The sequence below is a fragment of the Paramormyrops kingsleyae genome, chromosome 20, assembly GCF_048594095.1.
Source record: "Paramormyrops kingsleyae isolate MSU_618 chromosome 20, PKINGS_0.4, whole genome shotgun sequence".
NCBI lineage: Eukaryota > Metazoa > Chordata > Actinopteri > Osteoglossiformes > Mormyridae > Paramormyrops > Paramormyrops kingsleyae.
Genome location: NC_132816.1, coordinates 17,810,581 through 17,829,715, shown reverse-complemented (window position 1 = coordinate 17,829,715; position 19,135 = coordinate 17,810,581). Strand labels below are relative to the sequence as shown.

Genomic DNA, 19,135 nt, shown 5'->3' with positions numbered 1-19,135 from the left:
TTCCCAAGTTCCCGTCCTGTTCCTTCATAACGATCTCAAAGCAAACTCAAGCCTTCACCATGTTCTACCAACATCTCTAACTCCACCCTCACCCATCTTGACTGACGAATGTGAAATCACACCCCAAGTCACATGGTACAAAGGGGGCGGGGCCTGGCACTGGTAGGAAGAGCTACTTGGAGAGCAAAGGGGATGCCTTTTTACAAAAAGGGGGACCCAGCCCGGACTGACCCGTCATTAACCGTCCACCAGGAGGCAGGACTCCACACTAATAATCCATCTGGACACAAATAAAATCAGTAGCGAGTAGGAAGGCCTTGGAAATAAAATGAGCACATCTGAATACCCAGATGGCAGCAGTGGGCATTTAGTATTTACCGTCATCACCTGAAATGCGTATGACACTGCATGCGTAATGAAATGCGTAAGGCCCTCGCAAAACTGGCTAGTCGAGTCACGCAGATAAAGCTACAATTAATATGCATCACAGCTATACGGGAATATTTGCAGTTATTGCGCTATCCGTTCGGTTAACTGTTGCCTTAAAGGACAAGGCTCTCCAAAGTGCCCGATCCTGAATTTATGACTACACTTTAAACAATTAACTCTGGTTCACAGATTAAATATGAGAACTGCTGCATTCGTACAGCCTGCTTTCATAGTAATAGACTGAACTTACAGTGTGAGAGCCACGCGTCTGTTCTTACGGATCACATTAGGGATCTTAATGTTATTTAAAGTTTCCGAGGCAAATTTTATGAGATGTAATTTCACAGCATCTCTCTCAGACAGCATAACTTGCACAGCTACGTGTGGAATTAAATTACGGCTTGGAAGAAGCATCTACAGGTACTGTCACCCCAGGCAATTTACCTGGGATTTCACAGCAAATTTTCATCAAAGGTTCAACAGAAGTTCCCCTTCCAGGATTTGAAGGCTCCTTATACTTGCGTCACTGTGTTCAGTGACAGTCAGGCTGCAAAGAGGTTGTATTTTGGCGGCACGGTGTTTGTTGAGTCCGTGTTCATGAGGAATTATTAGTCACATGCATGACACTGGCTCCGCACTGATGGATCTCACTCGCTTTTCACACTGAACCGTAATACCTGGCAGTGCAGCACTAATCCTGGATTACTGTCCGCATTCAGGCAGCTGTAGCTGCACAGACACACTGACAGAAGCATATCAAATCAGGGAGCCCTCGAAACTGGGACGTGTAAAGTAGGAACGAGGCACTTTGCTGCCATAACATATGCGGACAGATTTGGGAAAATACCGGTAAGTAGATGTTGGTAGCTGAATAAGGCACTTTCTCTGCGAATCAGTTTGAACAGGGGGAACAAAAATAGTTTCTCAAGCTGTGTTAAGGATTTATTCATATAATCTATTATTTTCTTAGGAAAACACCAGCTATGTGCCACCATGCCAATTAATTTGAAAACCCAGAGCTTATAAATCAGAGAGCTACAGCGATTTCTCTCAGAGCTGATACTTATGTCATAACATACAGTATATATCTTAAAATAAAGACCGAACGAGCCGCAGTAGGTCGGTCCACTGCTGACGATGACTGTAATGTTTAGTGTCGCGATGGGATTCAGAGCGTGGAATTAGAACATTAACTGCATGTGCATCACTGCATGGCTTAGGGGAGCAGTGACAAGCTTCTGGTCCCCATTTTACCCCTACAAACCACAGGGAGCCCAGCATGGCACTGCACCCGGGCCATCACACTGCGCCCGGGCCATCACACTGCGCCCGGGCCATCACACTGCGCCCGGGCCATCACACTGGACACTCCATGGGGGGGGTTGGCGGGTGGGTTTGCTCTCCAAAGGAGAAGTGCGTCCCCCTAATTAACTTTACAGATTAATTTCAATAAAATTAAGTATCTTGAGTGCATAAAAGAATATCAGGAGTCCTCAGTCTCATTCAAGAAAGCCCCATGAGATAAGGAGTCTAGTCCCTCCTCTCTGGGGCATTATGTGTCATTAATGTATAATATTTAAACAATCCTCAGTACTCTGACGAGCACAGACAGTATGAAGATGAACACTGCCACACCTGTCCCGCTGTGCATCCTGGGCTAGCTGCAGTAAACTCATTTTCACCTGAACAACTGAAGCCTTCTGCCCTGAAATCTCCCCAGTCCTCAAACCAGCCAGTGCCCTAATGCATGTCTGCCACATGTGAGAGCTCTGTGCGTGGGTGCTGACCCCGAATTAGCCCCCGCTGGCAAATAAAGGCCCCATTAAAAACAGTCATGCTGTGAGTGGGAGGCACATTTCCTCATTTATGGGTTTTTACATAATTTGTTTTTGCGGTTTTCTATAGCACCAAGACACCAACAGCCACACAAACAACCGACGGCCCATCTTCCCCGTGTGTATATATGCAAAAAAAAAAAAAAAAACATATAAGCAACCATATAAAAGCAAAAAAGCAAATGTAATTAAAGCTACTTCCTGATGACTGGTAGTGCTGTGTCTGATGTTAAACGCCCATTTTTAATGACATCCTATTGCATACATTTTCATTCCAGTCCTGCGAGGCCCAGTCTTACCCTGAGGAAGGAGGGGAATCCCTGGCTGTAGTAGCCGACGGCGAAGTAGTCTGGCTTGGGCCTGATCACCTTGACAATGTTCTCGTAGAACTGGGCCTGCTTGCGCTGTAGGAACAGGGGCACCAGCCTGGAGTGAGCAGGCACATCCGGAAGCTGAAGTGGCACGTTGCGCCGCCACATTTACCTCCAGAGTGACCGTGTTTACCATCACTCAAAGCACGCATTTGTGCCTTGGGGGCCCCCTGTTGGCCACAAGCAGTCACTACACTCAATAATATATATTACACTAAATACACCCACTAGCTATTTATTTAGTTTTTGAAACATCTGAAGGGGGAATGGGGGCCCCAATATAATTCTTGAGTGGGGGCACCGGAAAACAACAAACGGAGCCCCGGCTGTCTAGGGAGTCGTCACTCACCAGCAAGGCGCTGAGCTGCTCGAAGTCGAACATCTCGTTCTCGTACTGCTCCGCCAGCTCCTTCCCCAGAATGATGGCCTCCTCCCACATCTGCTCGGCGGAAAGGACAGCACGAATCCCGGCGTTACATTTCCGAAAGACAACGTGTTCTCAGGCAAAAGCCACTTTGTGCGCGACAAAGAACTGCAGACGGGGGGGAAAAAAACAAAAACATTCCCTTATTCCGCACTAAAGCGAAGATAAATAAAAGATGTTAAAATGCTGATGGCAGAGAGCAGATGCTTTCTGGATCGGCGCGTGCTGATGTATTCTCACAGATTCTCGAGGCTTTTCACGGGAACGGAGGTGCCGCCTAAGACGGGAGCGAATGTTAATGTTTCGCCTGCATTTGTTTATCGGATTTTTGCTGGGAATCACGTCTGTTCCCGGCATCGTGAGGGGGAAATGCCCCCCCGTCGGAGCTGCGAACTCCAGACCCAAATTTAATTTACCTTAATACACTGTCGTTACTCCCTGTTACCTGGGTGCATCAGTTATTCCCGCAAGATGGTCTTCAGAATCGCGCTTATTAATAACAAGGTTATAAGAGATCACATGACGTGAGTGGGTGGAGGAAAACAGGAACGGCCCTCGATCGGCGGTTCTACAGAGGCCAATTTGGGAGGGGGTGGGGGGGTTTAAGGGAAAACGATCTAAGATGAGGTAACATGACCTCACATCTGTCTGGCAGCGGATTCTATCTGGCAGTGTCTGCGACACGCTGTTCTCAGAACAGCTGCCACCGGCATGGGGGTCTACTCCGGAGCTCACCCCACCCTGTCCTCAGCTCCCAGAGTGGCCCCCGGCTGGCTAAGCACCTTTGCGTCAGCCGTGAGATGACAGCCCCCATGGGGAAGCCTAGAGAGTACAAAGCCCCCACTGGATGGGAGATCTCCCTGTAGATGGAGACATCTCTGCACTCCGCACCCCCCCCCCCCATCCGCAGTATCCGCCTGTGAATCAGGAACACGGCATCAGGGAGCCACGCACCGCACAGAAGGTGGGGAGCGCGAGTCAGACGCAGCAAGGAGAGGCTGTCAGAAAGGACCGTGGGGGGGGGGGGGGGTGTCGCATTAAAGAGCCATTCGCCATTCCCCGGCCCCCTCGTCTACCATTGCGCGTGGGGGCGGGGGGGATTACAACGAGCTGCATGGGTTATGCTCACGTTCTGATTTTGGATGATGAACAACCTGCCTTTGTCAATTAAGCCCATATTCCCCTACTTACGGGGCTCAACCCAAACAGGCCCCCCCCTCCCCAGCCCTCACCCAGTGGCCCCAACACCCCCAGGGCCCCCACCGATAGCACTGACCTTGCCCTTGTCAAAGTAGCTGATGATCTCTTGGTAGAGCTGCTCCTTCAGCTGTCCCTGCGTAGCCGCCTGATAGCCATCCCTCTGCGTCAAGTGGGCGGCACACGGAACCTCGGACCACTAGTGACACACCGAGAAGGGTGGCGGTGAGCCAATGGGAAGGCGGCCCGTGGCCCGGCCACGCCTCCTCGCACGGGGGAAACCACACGTGCAGTCGCACATCGAAATGGAACCGCATGAACCAATCACGTGATCGTGAGGTCATGTGACCATGCGGTCAAGCAGTGGACATCAATGGCAAATCTCAGGGAAGAGGCGAGGGGACAGTGGGGGTGACTTGGCGTCCCTGTGCCCTGTGCCCTGTGCCCCAGCCGACCCAGAGGACACATATCCGTATGAAATCAATGCAAGCTCATTTCCCAGCGCACATAATTAACATTTCCATCTTTTGTGGGAGCTATGAAACGCTATAAAAGACATGGACGTGCAGAAATGAGCCGGTAATTAGGGTGGTGCGAGAAAAAGCACCTCTGAAAATGATGAACGGAGACTGACAGTGAGCTGTATGGGGGGGGGGGGGGGTGTAAAACAAGCAAAGGAATCATCCGGAACACATGCAGGGTTTTGCTTTGCCGTTCTTAATTTATTTTCCCACACAGGATAAAGTCATCAATAACATTCTGGAAAACAATATTAGAAGGAGGGAGATTAAACTGACACACAGTATTTCTGCAGTATGTCACGTAACCCTTCCGACGGGCCGCCTAAATCCCGCCGTGGGGAGCGGTCTTGGTGGCCCTCCGTGAAGCCGGCCCGCAACGGGGAGATCACACCCCGAGCTCACTCCTCAACTGATCTAATTTTACAGTATAATAAGGCCGCACGTCTCCCTGGGAGTGGAGAGCAGCTTCCATCAAGGAATCCCGGCGCCACCATGGACCAGAGCTAAAAATAGGCCATGCTTACACTCCGAAGCGCTCGCTGCAGGACACTGGGCTCCGGCAGGGCGGCAGCGACTCGGGCCCAGCCTGCCCCCCTCCCAGCTTCCTGCTCCAGAGGGGAGACGGACGCAGAGGCTGTGGGTGTTGAGATCCAGGAGGGACCTTTTTATAGCAGTCTTCCCCCAAAGACATCAGAGAAAGTTAATTCTCATCAGTTCTTTGCTTTTCTTATATTTCAAACCCACTTCCTAATTAAGTTTTTTTTTCTTACGACTTGCTCTTGTTGTTTACGATGAAGCGGTGTCCCACATCTCCATGAGCATGTCTCGGCAGGTGACGGGGCTGTGCAAAACAACCCCCCCCGACAACTCCCGCCGGGAATGACAAGGGGGACACCACAGCTGGAACGGCCCACGCACATCTGGATGTGTAACTGCGCCGCGCAAATGCACACTGCGAACAGCGGAGGTCGCGGTGACGCCGAAGAGACATGCATTGGTCAAGGGAGTGGATAGGAAGGCAGCGAGAGTGGGACGCGGGCAGCGCCGCGGACGGCACGGTGAGGACCCCACGAGGGCTGACCTTGAGAAGCTTGGCGTGCAGAAGCAGCGTGTAGGCAGCCTCTGTGTAGTTGTCACACTCTCTGTGGAGGTCACACAGTTTGTACAAGTACCTGAGAGCGAGAAAGAAAAAATTAAGGAGCCAAGATTCGCCTGGAATGCCCGAGTGTTTTCAGAAATAACTGCAGCAGGCATGCAGAAATACCGACTGCATTTAATAACTCCGCCCCACTATTTCTTTTTAACAGCTAGAGGTGTGACAAGCAAGACTAATACTGAGTGTGTCTTGTGGTGCAACATGGTGTTAGTTCACTCCTTAGATGGTCCCTCTGATATCACATTTAAATTTGCAGGCGATTCCTCTACAACGGTCACCTATTTTTACTAAGATCAATCACAGAAATTCAGGAGAGGCTAAAACAAAGTATGAACTGTACCAGCAATAGTGGAGGATAGAGAGACACCAGCCCGGATTCCTTTAATCCAGTGCTTCCAAATCCGGTCCACGTTTTTGCTCCCTCCCAACTCCTTGCCAGACAGTCCACACCGGGGACCGATCTGGGAGGGAGCAAAAACGTGGACCGTCTGCGGGTCCCCGAAGACCCGATTGGGAAGCACTGCTTTTGGCAGTCCAATTAAAGCACCTGGCTTATGCTGAATAACTGGCCATTCGGTAACAGTGATGCGTAATTGTCGACAAAGCATTCCTCTCTCTGAGCAGAGGCAGCCAATCACAGCCGAGTGTGAAATCACCTGGCTGACTACAGACTAGTGCCGACCATTTACTGATCAAACACATGGACACGGGCAGATTAACAGGTGCCTGCCCACACTAAAGAGGGCACCACCCTGTGGCCACACACAGCACAGCCGTCCAAAAGGAAATGAACGATCGTCAATGATAAACAGATTGGGAAGTTTTCATACCTTATGTACATCTCCTCCCTTTCAATCTCTTTGTAGAAGTTCTGGAGAAAGAACAAAACTCATCACCACACATGACAAGTATTTTAACATGATTATTGTTTAAATCTCTATTGGATTTTTGCAGTAAACAAAGCATAACAGAATTAATCCAAACCACTGGTTACTGACCAAAAATCTACTTAAAACCCCACAGTCTTCCCCCACACCCAGTCTTTTACATTGATTCTTAATGCCAAGAACTCCGCCTTTCTGGGCATTTCCCCGAATCGGTTATACTGCAGTACGGGAAAAAGGGGCCATTAAACGCAGACGCGAGTCCAAAAGCTCGCTCCAGAGAACAGCTTCCACAAAAGAGAATCAATGTCGGCGGCTGGCGAGATGGACCTCTTACAGATCTGATTACCTTGTAGCACGGCGCTTACTGTGAGGAACAGAAAATTAATTTCGCCCAGGGACAATGGGGAATGCCCAGAGTGAGGACAGGCAAATCAGGAAGGGGCACGGAGGCAGGGGACGGAGGCGGGGCACGGAGGCTGCGGTCAGCTCTGCTCACACACTGAGATATACAGCAGTGTTTCTCAGCCCGGTCCTCATGAGGCCCGAGTCAGTCCACGTTTTTGTTCCCTCCCAGCTGCCTCTACCAGGTATTCAGAGCCCTGTTTGGTTCATTCACATTGGTTTGGTTTCACTTGTGCTGGGAGGCAGCAAAAATGTGGACTGTCTTGGGGTTCCCGAGGACCAGGCTGAGAGGAACAGGAGTCTCAGTCCCCAGGGTTATGAAGCGGGTACAAAGGGCACCAGTGCATCTGTGCAAGAAGAAGAGTGCAACGGCATGGATACAAGTTTAGAAACCAGGAGGTGAAAGGTGCGAATGTGTGGAATTTTACACACCTTTTAGTATTAGAGTGTTAATGCACAATATACAAAAGTGAAATGTAAGGAAGCTGACCAAAAGGAGGGTAAACAAGATAGTGAATACTATGGTAAACAATGGAAACCAACTCAATCCTGCCAAAAGCTTCACTGCCCACATACTCATGACGGAACCAAATTCCAAGAGAAAACAGACTGTTTCGATTTTCAGATCCGGTGGTGCTTAAACAACTGAAGACCTCAGGCAGGAACACAGAGCCTCACACAGGACAGAGCCGAGTGCTCGTCCGGGCAGTCGGGCAGACGCACAGAAGTCGGCTGAGGTGTGTGCGGGTGCCGACGGCCTCTGGTCGCGGCCTCACCAGCACGTTGACGGTGCAGCTCATGCGATTCTCCTTGTTCTCGTCGTGCATGATGGTCCTGTAGTCCAGCAGACGTTCCAGCAGCCTCACCACCAGTGTGACGAAGGTCTCCCCGTTCTTGGCCAGGTACTTGTGCTTGCGACAATGTTCCTGAAGGCTGGGGAATATGGCGCCACATCAACACAAATCGGGGGGGGGGGGGGGGGGGGGTACACTCCTGTAGCTCATTACTACACTAATTATTCCAAGGGGCACCATGGCGCAATTATAATGATGTGGCACGCCACCTCCCGTTCGTAGCCATTAAGTGACACTCACATCTTCTGGAAGAGGACCTTGTACTGCTCGTCCCCGCGGCCACCCTCCACCTCGTGATCCAGCTTGGTGATGATCTCGTTCTCGAACTGCAATTAGGAGGAGCGAGTGCAAATGATCAGCCGGGCTCGTTATCCGTTTCATTGGCAGAGCAGCTACCCGCTGCCCGTGTCTCTGGGGCAGCGTTGGGTTCAGGCAGACGGGGATGGGATCAGCTCCGCTTCATTTTAAGGTGCCACGACCACGAGCTCTGGCTAATCTATTAATTTCCACTTATGGGTACCCACTGGGTCAGTGAATTAGCGAGGTGGCGGGGGGGTGGGCAGGACAGTAGGCCACAACCAGCTGTGATTCCCCGCCTTTGCCAAGGTGATGGGGCCGTGTCCCTCCACCACTTAATGAACCAATTATTAAGCACATTTGTGAAAGCCCAGTAGTGGTAAGCTGGATAAAATAAAGCATTTTACGCCCCCCTCCTGAACACCCCTCCCACTATGCTGGTGCATCGTGCTGAGATGGCTGCAGTGCCGTATCCGGCAAGCTGTGGATTTTGCATGGTGGGGGGGGGGGGGGTGAAGGAGGTGGCACAGGCTTGTCTGTAACAGAAAGGAGGTCAATCCAATGAAAAACCAACTGCATGCGACTGCGGGGGAAACCCACTAAGGCCGCCTCAGGGATACAGTGCAATCGCACAACAAAGACTCTCTCCTGCTGGCTCCGGAATGCCGAGATCCGGAATCCTGCCTTTGAGAGGAAGACGGACGGGTCCCAGGGGCCGGCCTGCGCTCAAAATTAACCGCGCGGGGCCTCGCCGACTACAGGATCCGCACGGTAAAGGCGGCGGGCTGGAATTAATTTTACCAGATGCCGCAAAGAGCATTAATGGCCCGGGATGCACTTCAATAACAGAAGGGCTTTGACCAATCAGACGGCATCTCACGTGCAGGCAGCTGAACGGGGGAAATAAGCACAGAGAAAACGGCCAATATCATGGGGATTTGGCTTCCCTGAAGAACACTGCAGAGCGTGCAGCACAACCTCCAACTGCAGGTCATCTGACTGATTTCGTTTCAGGGGACGTGACCCAAACAAACCGCCACGCCAGCAGAACCCCCTTAAGCAGCTGTCTTGGGGCCCCAGGACAGCAAGGGCGTGAAGGTGACGCCGAAACCGACCCGCTGGAAGCTGCGGGTGATGAGGAACTCGCACTGCATCATGTCGAAGAAGATGGGAATGGTGGCCTTGCGCAGCTCCATTTCCGGCACCAGTGTCATCTCCAAGATGGGCCCCACCATCTCCGGGATGAACTTGATCTTGTGGGGACCTGTGTGAGAGCAAAGCCACGACCATGAGATGGATCATGCAGCTGGAGGGAGCCCCCCCTTAGGCCCCCCCTCCCTGCCCACACAGGAGAAGCCGCTGGTGAAACGGCGGCCCGGCCCTCCCAGGAACCTTAGCATGACACGCCTCTCTCTCTCTGACATGCTCAGCCCTTTGCTGCAGGTACAAATATGGTTTGGACCCTATTAATTCTTTATATATATCAGTTTTTAGCTTACCTCAAATCCCACGTGAGAAAAACTGATTACAAAAAACAAAAAAGCAGATGGAAGAGTAGTGGACGGACATTTCCTGATACCGTAACAGCGGATACTGATGAGGCCGAGGACGACCAGGCTTACCCAGGTTATACCACATGTCTCGGATTTCAAACCCGATCTGCCGCCTCATGTCTTGGTACCTAAAAGATGAAAGAATCACGTAAGTGAATAAAAGAGCGTGGAGTGCTGAGTGGGGGGGGGCGAGTGTGAATGTTATTCTCGCAGGCTCACACGATCAGCCCCCCCCAGCTTAAGAATCCTCCTGGAGCCCAGTGGCCAGTACTACGAAGCGGGGTTACTGGCTTATCGGGGTAACTTGTCGGATTTAAGGTACCACAGTTTAAATGGACTTCATATTTGTTCACTTACATTTTGCCCAGACTACCTTAAATCCGACAAGTTACCATGATAAGCCAGTAACCCCGCTTCGTAGTACAGGCCCCAGGGGGCAGATGGCCCCACCCACCCGGCAATCGGCTCCCCTACGCATCACTCAGATGACAGCCCAATACCAGTCAAAGCACTTCAGCTGCACCCAGCTCGGTTGAGGAGAGAAAAAAAAAAATACTAAAAGAATGATATGTGGGAATTTAAATGACACCCCCCCCCATCACTTTTATAAATAACCCCTGACCCCCCGCTCCCAATTGAGACCCACAGCTGCATCCTGACACCTCAGATGATTCCTGTCCCCAGAACAATGCTGGGATCCGGTCAGATGGATGGCGAGGAGCACATTAAACTTAATTTCGCTGAGAGGAAGCTAACTCTGTAGCAATCTGGCCCTGAAACACGTATAGCAATAATAATAATGGCCGACAGACGGGTGCTTTTGTGCATTCACTGACACTCGCGTACATTCAAAACAAACAAATTAATAATGAATTGATACGACCCCATTATGCTTCTCAGCCAATATGGCACACGATTTGACAGGGATATTAAAAGCCATCTCCTTGCCTTATTCATTTTAGCGTAATTACTCTCTGTCGGGTCCCTTTCAATAAGTGAGCTGGGTGTGTGTGAGAGGGGGGGGGGGGTCCCCTGTAAAAGGTGTCAATGACAAGCGCATGCAGTGTTAAATGCACTGCAATGCATAGGATGGCCACTGGGCCTTACTGCATGTGAGAACCTCGCTGATGTCTTGGGCTGGCTGGACTGGGCTGGCACATGTTTGTGCTTTATATAAATAGCAAGAAGCTGACATGATGGTGACGTGTTTGAAATCCATGACAGCTGAAGGCGGGGGCGTGGCTCCCTCTGTGTGTCATCTGCATGCACCCAGCACATGGCTGTCTTTAAATTATGCACTCCATGTGCATTTTAGGGGGGGGGGAATAATTATAACGCTCACACTAACAGACTTTACTTATACAAAAACAAAAATTAGCGATTCCGAAGGATGAAAATGAAATTAAAATTCCACACTGAACAAAGAAGCCCAACAGCGTAGTGCACAGAAACGATATCTCAAACGGCACCTGGGATCTCACCTTAAGCAGCAGCATGCAAGTGCTCTACTCCGGCCAGTAAGGCGTGTAGCGGCGCTGGGAAAGCAGCCTCGCAGCTGGCTAGGGGCCACAGCGCCCCGCGCCCTGAGGGTGTACGCTAATAACGGGGGGGATAAACCGAAAGAAGGTGACCTTCTCACATCTTAATGGCCGTTTTGATGGCCGCTTTGAAGCTGGGCGACAGGAGGGGTGTGCGACAAGAACCATGGGTTGTGGTCGGCGGGAGGGACCTAGACCACCGAAGGGAGGTGTGTTACACGGTGACGGGTCCTTAGCGACGGGCGTCGGGGGGAAGCGGGTGCACCGTACCACGATAAATTGAAGTAGGTGGAAAAGCCGAGGCTTCAGATGAGTCAATAAGGAGGCTGGTCTGGTTCCGACGCATGGCAGTGCTGCATAGATGCAGAATGCGACATCGCACGTGACCGCGCAGCCAGCGAGGCGCAATCGGCCCCCGTTTATCATGGTCGGCCGGGTCGCGGGTCGGAGTGCCCAATACGGGAGCTCCCCAAAGCTAACAGAACGAGGAGCAGCACCCCCAGAGCAGAAAGCTTCACACACAGCTGTGACCTTAACACGAGCGCCGCAGCAGGGCTGCGACAGGGAACGGCAGCGGGCTGAGGAAGGCGGCGAGCGGCTAGCGGCCAGCGCGGAGACCAAGAGGAGGCGGCGACCACACTCACTTGTGGAAGATCTTGGCCCTCTTGGCACTGGAGAAGTTCTCCAGCTGCAGGGACTCCTGGGTGAGGAAGGCCACCGCCAGGTGGAAGTAGTTGTTCCAGAGCTGAGGAGAGGCAGGAGGCACGGGGAGGGTGAAGAGGGGGACTTCAGAATGACAGGCACACTTACTTACCCATAATGCCCTGCTATCGTGCCTTTCACACAGCTCTGCCTCTCGCCGTCTCTCACACACACACTACCCAGGGCTATTAAGAGCAAGCAGCAAATATCACAATGACTACAGGGATCCTGGCACCTACTGAAACTGCGAACAAGGGACTAGTTACACTGTCCATGAATGGGCAAAACAAAAACTGGCATATAAAACCATAAACTGCGTACTGTCTCTTCTCTTCTGCTGAGGCTTGGCCTTATCCATACTATAGCAGGCAGGTAAGAAGATGGAGCAGAGAATGAACTTCAAACCCTGGGGCCTCGGGACACCACGGCGCCCTCTGGGGACGCACTGGAGTAGGAAAATATCGGCCCCAAGGCATTTAAACCTCACATTCCTCTCTACGGCCGGTTCCTTCAATATAATCCATAAAACTTCAGCTGAACTTTAGGTTACGTTTTATTGTTGGGAACTCCATTCCGAGTCCCTTGGTGACGTGTACCGTTGCCAGGGACGCAAAAATGACATTTGTGATATTGTGTTTCCCTCAGAAAAGGGAAGAGGACAAGGGATCCTGGGTAACTACAGTGTAGAAACCAGCCGTTGCACATACTGTATCAGCAGCACTAGCCTTAATCACTTCAACCCACCAGCAGACGAGGAGGAAAACTCCCCTAGAGACCCAGAAGAGCCACAAGGCTCTACAGGCTGATTCTACCTGAAAGAACGTGCAGATCCATATGAAAGTGAGACAAATGTGTCTTTCACAGGTTTCCACTGATCTAATGACTAAAACCGCAAAGCATCATGTCTCCGTGAGAAACCCAGGCCCATCGTTCCAACAGAAGCACAGGAGCAGGGAGGCACCTGGAGCTTACCTGGAGCTCAAAGCTGGTCTGATCCAAGAACCTCTTGTTCAGGACGGCTGCATACTGATTGATGGCCCGCAGGAAGACTCTGGAAGACAGTGGGGGGGTGGCTGGATTTAGACCCTTTCCAGTCCTCTGGCAGCTTGAGAGCCGTTATCCAGCATAAAGACGGACACCTGTCTCAGTCTAATTCCCTGCTTAATGTACTGATCCAAGGAATCCACAAGGGCTTCCTGCTCGCTTCAGAGGTACGCTTCGGAAATTAAAGTTTGCCAGGCTCTCCAGGAACCCCATGATAAGCCCAGGGAGGGTATGAATCCGCGTACGATCATGTTTATTCATCACCGCACAAGACATCCTCAGATCACCTTAAAACTCCAACAGATAGGAAGACTCAACAAACAGCGATCAAAAAAGCTGGGAAGGGGGCCAGCAGAATGCAACGGAATGCCTGCGGAGGTGAATGCCATCAATACAGCCTGCCAGAAGACCCACCCTAAGCTACAATACAACTGAAGTATTGACAGGAAACAAGCGACGGCAGGCGGCGTTCGCCTGGCATCTGCATCTTCGTTGCATCCACGAATGGTGCAGGAAACCGCAGCCCCGCATTAACTGCGTTTACCACCTCCCTAAAAACAGGGGCCACTGAGCGTTACGCGCCGAACAAGTGGAACACACTTAATTAACTCCAAAACAATGTGTCGCAGTCGACCCGGGCTTCCTTAAAACAGCCCCTTTTGCGCAAAGGGCATCTACGCAGTCGATTTGAACAAGACACAGATAATAAACTTAATTGCCGCTCTGACAGTGGGCAGGCATTAACTAAGTGATGAATGAGTTTGGACCACAACTGATTAAGCAGGTAGGGAGGTGGGGGCGGGGCATGCACCGATGAGAAGGCTTTTTGATTTGTCGCCACCAAAGCCCGCTTATGCTCTATTGGTGGAGAGCCAAAACCCAGACATTGATTTTCTCTTATACGATTTCTAGAGTGGCTTTACTCACACACACCTGTGGAGGCACACAGGACAGATAAACAGATGCGCGGGTAATGTCTCTGTTCGAACGTAGGTACTTTCTTAATTAGTTTGTGATAACACGTCGCCCGAAAGGCCCATATTGGGAGGGACACTGGGAACACACCTGGATCCATAATAAGCACACAACAAGGTACAGAATGGTGTATCGTATTCACTGACTGAGATCACGGCGTTTACGACAAACTCTGGAGAGGTCCTGACAACCACGACAATAAACATGCTGGAACAAAGAGGCGCGCTCAGTCCACAGATTTAGCAACAGCACCTGAATGCCTCGCCTTCGAATCAGACAGGGGCACGTGGCCCCCTCTGACGGCTAATGCCTCTAAAACGCTCCCAAGGGGACGTTCACTTGGGGCGTTACCCATCTTACAGCCAGGATGCGGCCGGGCAGCACACGGTAAACAGGGATGGGCTGCGATGCAAGCAAGCGAGGGTCTCCAGATGGTTCATTGGCAAAGCCGTTAGTCGTTTACTTTGGCAAGAAGAGGTTTAACAGAACTGCTCCCCGCCCCCAGCAGCTCTGTTATCGTTTAATAGTGTCTCGGCGAGGCAGTATCAGGTGACCTGTGTTATTACATCACAGCAGGCATCAATCAGGCCACTAGGATGCATGGCTCCATTGTAGCAGGCTGGGTGTCCCTGGGCCCTTGGAGCCGTCGAACATTCCCACCAAGTGACGGCTACGAGGATTGATGCGCGACACGTCGGCTCTGACGGCGCTGCAGATAACTGGCAGATTAAAGCAGGCGGGAAAAAGTCCTCTGGCCAAAGAAACACCCCCACCGCGTTTGGTTCTGAGACAAAGCCTGGCTCGCCGGGGGGGGGGGGGGGGGCAGAGAAGGTATAGCGCCTGCCCCACCTGCCAGGCCAAATACAGCGAACACAGATGGTGGTAATGAGCGATTTGGCGATGAAAAGGAATCCTGCAAGGGAAAAAAATAAATACAAAAGATGAGTGAAGAGGAGGTCCATTCAGTGGGAGGGCGAAGGGGGCGTACAGCTCAGCTCCTGACTAGATGCATGCCAGCGACAGCCGTATGCGGAGTGCGATTAGCGGGGCGCGATTAGCGGGGCGGGCTAACTAAACGATGGTGAGACAGACCTAAGCACCCAGGGGCAGGCGGCTGCAGGACGCGATTTTTACAATAAAAACCCCAATGTGGAAATGTATTTGGAGCCGTCTGAGGTGACGGGTACCCGTGGCATTCTGGGTAATCATCATACAGGAAGCCTCCAGTCACTTTTCAGCTGCTCCGTAGCACACCTTTCACACTCAGCGTTTCCGTGAGAGTTTGCGCTAAGGGTCACGCTAGCTGAATTATTAACCGGCTTCTCATGGGGCGAGTAAGGCAACAGCCTGCGTTTAAGGTTAGAGGTCAATACTTCAATGCTAATGCTTTTGATGGCGGGGGGGCGGGGGGCTTTTCTGGTGCAATGCGGCTGGGAAATCCTACGGTTCTGAGTTGTTTCGGCGGATTATGGGAAGACCGCCCCCCCTCTCAGCTTGGGGAGGCTCCTACCCTGAACGACACACTCCCTGCAACATTAATCACCGGAACCGTGTAACATTTATATGAATATTTAACATTGATTTAATACTGAATATTGATAACCCCACAAGAGACCGACACGCCTTTGGTTACCTACTGCATGGCTCTATATGACATTATACACACTTTCAGGTGAAAACACGACTGGCACACATCGTACTACACCAACTTACGTTTTTATACCTTAATTTTTTAATAATGGGGAAAATGAGGAGACAGAGGCAGGTCGGTCACACTCCTGAACTGCTAATATAACTTGAGGCTTGCTGTACGGGCAGGGCATGTCCGCGATCATCCGTCTCTTTCTGCCACATCACACTCACCTTCGCGGCTGATGGCTTGTCACAAAGAAAATCACAAGAAGATTTTTAGTCTGATTGGATACATGACGACAGTTTAACTGATTGAGCTAAAAAAAAAAAGGTGTGGATCCTATATTCTGTCCTGATTCTCATGCGCGCGGCCAGTCGGCGGAGTGACCTAAGTATGAAACAAGAACAGGTGCTGATCACGCTGCTGATCGCCAGTATTCTCGGCTCCTGCTCTATCTATTCACATCTGAAACTGCTTCCCTCCTCGCACCAGGCTACGCATGTTTAATTCTGACCTTGACCTGACTGCTGATCCGTGTGTTTCAAAGCAATTTTCTCCCGTTGGACCGTTCCGGAACATCCCCCCTCGTCTTCCACGTGAGCCCCTTACGGCGAATACTAATGTGGAGGCGAGCGAGCAGGGGGGCGAAGCTGCGGGACTCTGACCATCGCCGTGGCAGCGTCATTAGAGATGGGGATTCCTGCACCTCACTGACCTGGACTGGACCGGGATTCCTGCACCTCACTGACCTGGACTGGACCAGACTGCCAGCCACTCACCTCTTCCTGCATCACCTGCTGATCCGATTAAAGGGATCTACAGATTGTCTGGGTGTCTGTCCGTCGAATAGATTGGGCCAGAGGTAAAACGCTTGATAAAAGGGGACTGGGGTGTTTTTGGGGAAGGTTTATGGTCCACTGGCGGGGTTTCGGATTGAGCGTGATGCCTACAGGGTCTGTGGTCAGGTGAGGCCCCCAGATGGACCTGGGGGTCCGAAGAGGTTGTATACAAGCCCAGAAAAGCTTCTTACCAAGATCAAGGTGGGGAGGATAAGCCTCATTTAAATGTGTTCCCTTCCAAGGCTATAATTTGCATTCTACATCTCCAGTGCCGCGGTCCATTGTACGATTTCTGCACCCATGCATGAACTTATGCAAGCTGTCCCGCAGGGTCGCAGCGGAGGCCGGCGACATTCCGACAGCCTCCCTGGGCAGTGCTCGAGTTTCACAGAGAATTCCCGCTCAAACAGACTCACTCACAGGCTCGAAGTTTCCATACTGCTTGCTGGCAGGGAGAAAGCAGAGCTGCTCGAGGTCGAGGATGGGAAGTTCTTGGGGGGGGGGCGGGCGGTAACAGGAAGAAAGGGATCAGCGCCATGGGACATTAAACAAAAGGACGGGGGGGTCTTTAAATGTAACGTAGCCATTCAAAGATCATCGCAACCAGCCAGAAAGACCTATTTTTAAATTTGCGGTTATCTTGTACAATTGAAGTTCATGCATGCAACATTTCAATACACAGAGAAACACTCCGGAGAATTAGAAGCCACTGTTAAAAGGGTTCTGCAATGCTGAGGGACTCAGAAGCTGTCAGGCAGCCCCCATCTTGGTTGGGAGCGCTGGGGGGAGGCGGGGGGGGGTGGGGGGGGTTTAGGGGGGTGAAACGGCATTTAATCCAATTGATCTGGCAGAGATATAAGAAACAGGCTTCAGAGGCACCGGAGAAGACAAGAGGCAAGGAGCGGATGGGTCTTAATGAGAAGATGGGGGCAGATTGCAGAATCGGAGCGGCAGCAGGGCAGCGGCCAGACGCTCGCCACCTTGGACAGCTCCCCGCCGATAATGGCCCTGGGAAGGGAGGCAGCCTCGCCGGAACAGGCCTCCCCATTCTGCACTGCCCCGCCATCCACCCCTAATACATCAGATCATCGGCCTTTAAGTCTGGCTCTGAAGGTGGTTACCCTTCAATAAGCACCATGTAGACCTGCTTTTCCCCTGCACACCACATTCCTTTCCATTCAATTTATTTAAATAGTGCATTTTCACAATATTACACTGTCTCAAAGTGCTTTACATCGTCCCTCCCCAAAGCCCCATGAGATCAAGTCAGGTGACAGCGGGCAGAAAAACTTTAGGAGGAACCAGACTCATACGGGGAGCCTAACCTCCTGGGCCGGGAAAGGAAGTCCTGATTTATAAAGTATAACAGTGTATAGTCCAGGAGTCAAGACAGAAGATCCAGGATAGGCCGTTTCCTTCGGCGGGATAGAGGGGTGTGCATCCACATCTGAATCATAAATCTGTCCCGAAGCCACTCAAACTCAGTCATTTGAAGACAAGTTGGACTCTAAATACTGAGGCCATTAACTGGCAACTTTCAATGGCAGATTGACTCACTTCCCAGAAGGTGGGTCTTTCCAGCAGATCTGATAATGCAGATCCACAACCTGTTGCTGATGGTTGGCACGTGACAGCAGAGGTTCTCGCTGTTAGCGTCCTGCTCGTCAGCGTCAGACACACGCGAGCGGCAATACAAGGCAGCGCGTTACGGGACAGCAGTGAATCACAGTAAAGAATGGCCGTGCCATTAAGCTCATGCAAACGAGCCTGGCCATACGTCACCGCCACTGTCAGCCACTTAACTGGGAAATGAAGCGGAAACCGAACCCAAACAATAATGACAATGAGGCAAGATTTCTCCTCTTTTAAAAAAACACCTTGTAATTGGACTCTGGCTGCATTTCACCTTAATGGCTACCTGACAGCGGGCTCGTCATGGACAAGGGCCCGGCACACATCGCCAGGCAGAGGTAGAATTAAAGGATGAGGAGAGAGAGAAGATACAGAGAATCTTTGGGACACAAGCAGGCTTTACAGCAGAGCTCAGCAACTGAATGATCCTCCTGAGACCCAGGGGCTAAATAAATAAAAATTTATATCGATTACAGTTTTGATTTGACATGGAGAGGAAGTTGGCCAGAACACACCCCCACATGCGATAGCATCTTAAAGTTCTAAGCGTCCACTTTAAGGAGCAGCAGGACTTAACCAAACAGCATGTACATATGAGAGATATGAGCTAAAATGATGTCCTCTGTAGAGGACAAAAAAAGAACTGCGGGATCTCAGGAGAATAAACAGACAGCAGAGGAAAAAGGATGAAACAGGACATGAGGCACAAGGGCACCAGTTAAATCCCACTGGGTCCAGTTTTTATACCCTCCTGCTTTAGTTTAAAACAGCGTTTCTCATCCCAGTCCGTGAGGACTCCTAGCCGGTCCGCATTTATGCTCCCTCCCAGCTTCCCGCCAATCAAGA

The 19,135-nt window shown here is 51.2% G+C and overlaps 1 protein-coding gene across 2 annotated transcripts in view; it reads right to left on the bottom strand.

The window, feature by feature from the left end:
* Positions 1–19,135, bottom strand: part of dock1 (dedicator of cytokinesis 1) — a 134,102-nt gene that overhangs the window by 17,506 nt on the left and 97,461 nt on the right. For both annotated transcript variants that reach the window (XM_023830845.2, XM_023830846.2), the window contains exons 30-40: positions 13,139–13,217; positions 12,109–12,209; positions 9,996–10,054; positions 9,489–9,637; positions 8,317–8,402; positions 7,999–8,155; positions 6,764–6,804; positions 5,859–5,949; positions 4,336–4,455; positions 2,985–3,074; positions 2,564–2,668 (exon numbers count right to left, since the gene is read on the bottom strand). In XM_023830845.2, coding sequence (XP_023686613.1) covers positions 2,564–2,668; positions 2,985–3,074; positions 4,336–4,455; positions 5,859–5,949; positions 6,764–6,804; positions 7,999–8,155; positions 8,317–8,402; positions 9,489–9,637; positions 9,996–10,054; positions 12,109–12,209; positions 13,139–13,217 — 1,078 coding nt within the window. The remainder of the gene's footprint in view (positions 1–2,563; positions 2,669–2,984; positions 3,075–4,335; positions 4,456–5,858; positions 5,950–6,763; positions 6,805–7,998; positions 8,156–8,316; positions 8,403–9,488; positions 9,638–9,995; positions 10,055–12,108; positions 12,210–13,138; positions 13,218–19,135) is intronic.